The 1,806-nt window shown below is 48.6% G+C and overlaps 1 protein-coding gene across 1 annotated transcript in view; it reads right to left on the bottom strand.

Moving 5' to 3' along the window:
- Nucleotides 1–871: 871 nt before the first annotated feature.
- The window catches only part of LOC119304258 (transcription factor bHLH167-like), a 20,966-nt gene continuing 20,031 nt past the window's right edge, over nt 872–1,806 (bottom strand). The window contains exons 4-5 of the mRNA XM_037581435.1: nt 1,608–1,667; nt 872–1,255 (exon numbers count right to left, since the gene is read on the bottom strand). Of these exons, the coding sequence (XP_037437332.1) occupies nt 1,052–1,255; nt 1,608–1,667 (264 nt within the window). The 3' untranslated portion in view covers nt 872–1,051. The remainder of the gene's footprint in view (nt 1,256–1,607; nt 1,668–1,806) is intronic.

The raw sequence follows: 1,806 nt of genomic DNA, 5'->3' as shown, positions 1-1,806 counted from the left end.
CTTCCGTCTACTTCAACCAGGGCTGCCTCCAATGGTCCTGCTTTCGGCGGCCTTTGTCGTCGGAGTTGTACCGGTTTGGCGGCTGGAGGTGGGAGGTGGCTCCGGAGAAATCCGAGGCCAGCAGTGCTGGTCACGACGGCGGCGACGCCCGAGGGCGCCGTACCCTTCTTGGAGGCGCCGTCCAGATTGCCTCCTTCCCCTCTTCCTTACACCCAGCTCGTATGCCGGGCGAAAGCCCAAATCCATGCCGGATTGAGCGACAGCGGCGCTCCGGGCGTCGTCACCTTCTTGGGGGTGTCGTTCTTGGTGAGCTTGGGGTGGATGTGATGCTTTGGTTGCTTGGCGGCGGATTGGTCTTCAGAAGCCCTGCCGGTCTCGGCGGAGCGGTGCTTCATCCTACTCATGGATGGCGGCGTATCTCGGCGGCGTGGCGCAGTGGAGATTCGGCGTCCGATGTGTGGCGATGGACTCGCGCAGGAGGACGAAGCTGTCTGGTGTCGTGGTGACGTCGATAGCTGAGTGGCCAGACAAGGTAGAAGCCTCAATTTGATCTGAAGACGGACCTGTGGAAGATGGCGGCGACGACACACGAGTGCGTCTGACCGGATTATGCCCCAGACCCGGTATGTGGCTCGGCTGGGGCTTCCGAATGTGTTTCGGTTCCGGCTTTTGATGTTAGGCTTAGGTGAGTGGTCTGGGTAGTGGCCCAACTAGCACCCCTTCATCATTTTGGATAGGAGTAGCGGCATATGTTGCCAAGATGGTGGATTCAGGCACATTGTTGTAATACTTTGTAAGGTCCTTGAGAATAATCAATAAAGTGGCCGTATGCATCTCCCAGATGCAGAGGCCGGGGGTCATCCTCCTTTTCTAAAAAAAAAAAATAGTATGGACGACTTCCTTTACTTTGTTGAAGTAGTCGATTAGTGAGAGACATTATTCTTAGAATTGCCAATTACATGCGGACTTGGAAGGCCTTTGCCTTGGATTGAGAGGAGAACATGCACCTCAAGGTAGAACAGGGCTCGGGTACAGTTTACATGGCCGGCACCTACTCGAATATTTCTGGTGATATTGACGCAAGCATGGAACTCCACATCGCTTGGTCTTGCCCAACCAATGTTTCACACTCGGGGTGTGACACCTTCTCGGTTCCACCTATATCATTGTTGCTGACAAGCTCCTTGGGAGGAGACACATTGGACTGGTCGGTGTACCTGAGGACCTGCAGATTGCCGTGCATGCATGGTAGTGCCTGATTTTTGCAGGGAAAAAAGTCAGAGCTGCACATTTAGAGACAACACAAGCATGTTCGGTTTCTATAACACGATTAAACTGTTATCAACACATCAACTAGGTATGCCATCCCAAAACCTGTTACTATAAATTTGTAGGTGACTATAGAGTATAGACCGAGATCAATCAACATTTTTTCATACGTTGATCATGTGTTGAAACCAACATGGAGAAGACAATAGCTAGCTAATTATTTTTTTCCACCCCCAACATGTCGTCAATTAATAATTGGATATCATGTACCATCCATGGGATGTTTAATTTATATAGTTATCTATATATATTTTGCACAAATCAATTTACTCTCATACCAAGGCTCCCAATCGCTCAGAAACCCTTGAAACGTCTATGCCAATTCTAGAGCTGAAGGCCTGCACGAAGTAGAGAGAGGAAATGCAATTAACTTGATGCAAAAATAGTCAACTTTTTAGTTAGATATTTAGATGGAGAAATTTAACACATCACGCAATACAAAATGAATCACATTTAATTAAATTTGTTAGACATTTT

Source organism: Triticum dicoccoides, chromosome 5A (assembly GCF_002162155.2).
Source record: "Triticum dicoccoides isolate Atlit2015 ecotype Zavitan chromosome 5A, WEW_v2.0, whole genome shotgun sequence".
Classification (NCBI taxonomy): domain Eukaryota; kingdom Viridiplantae; phylum Streptophyta; class Magnoliopsida; order Poales; family Poaceae; genus Triticum; species Triticum dicoccoides.
Note: the sequence above shows the minus strand (reverse complement) of the source record. Positions and strands in the feature narration are given on the sequence as shown.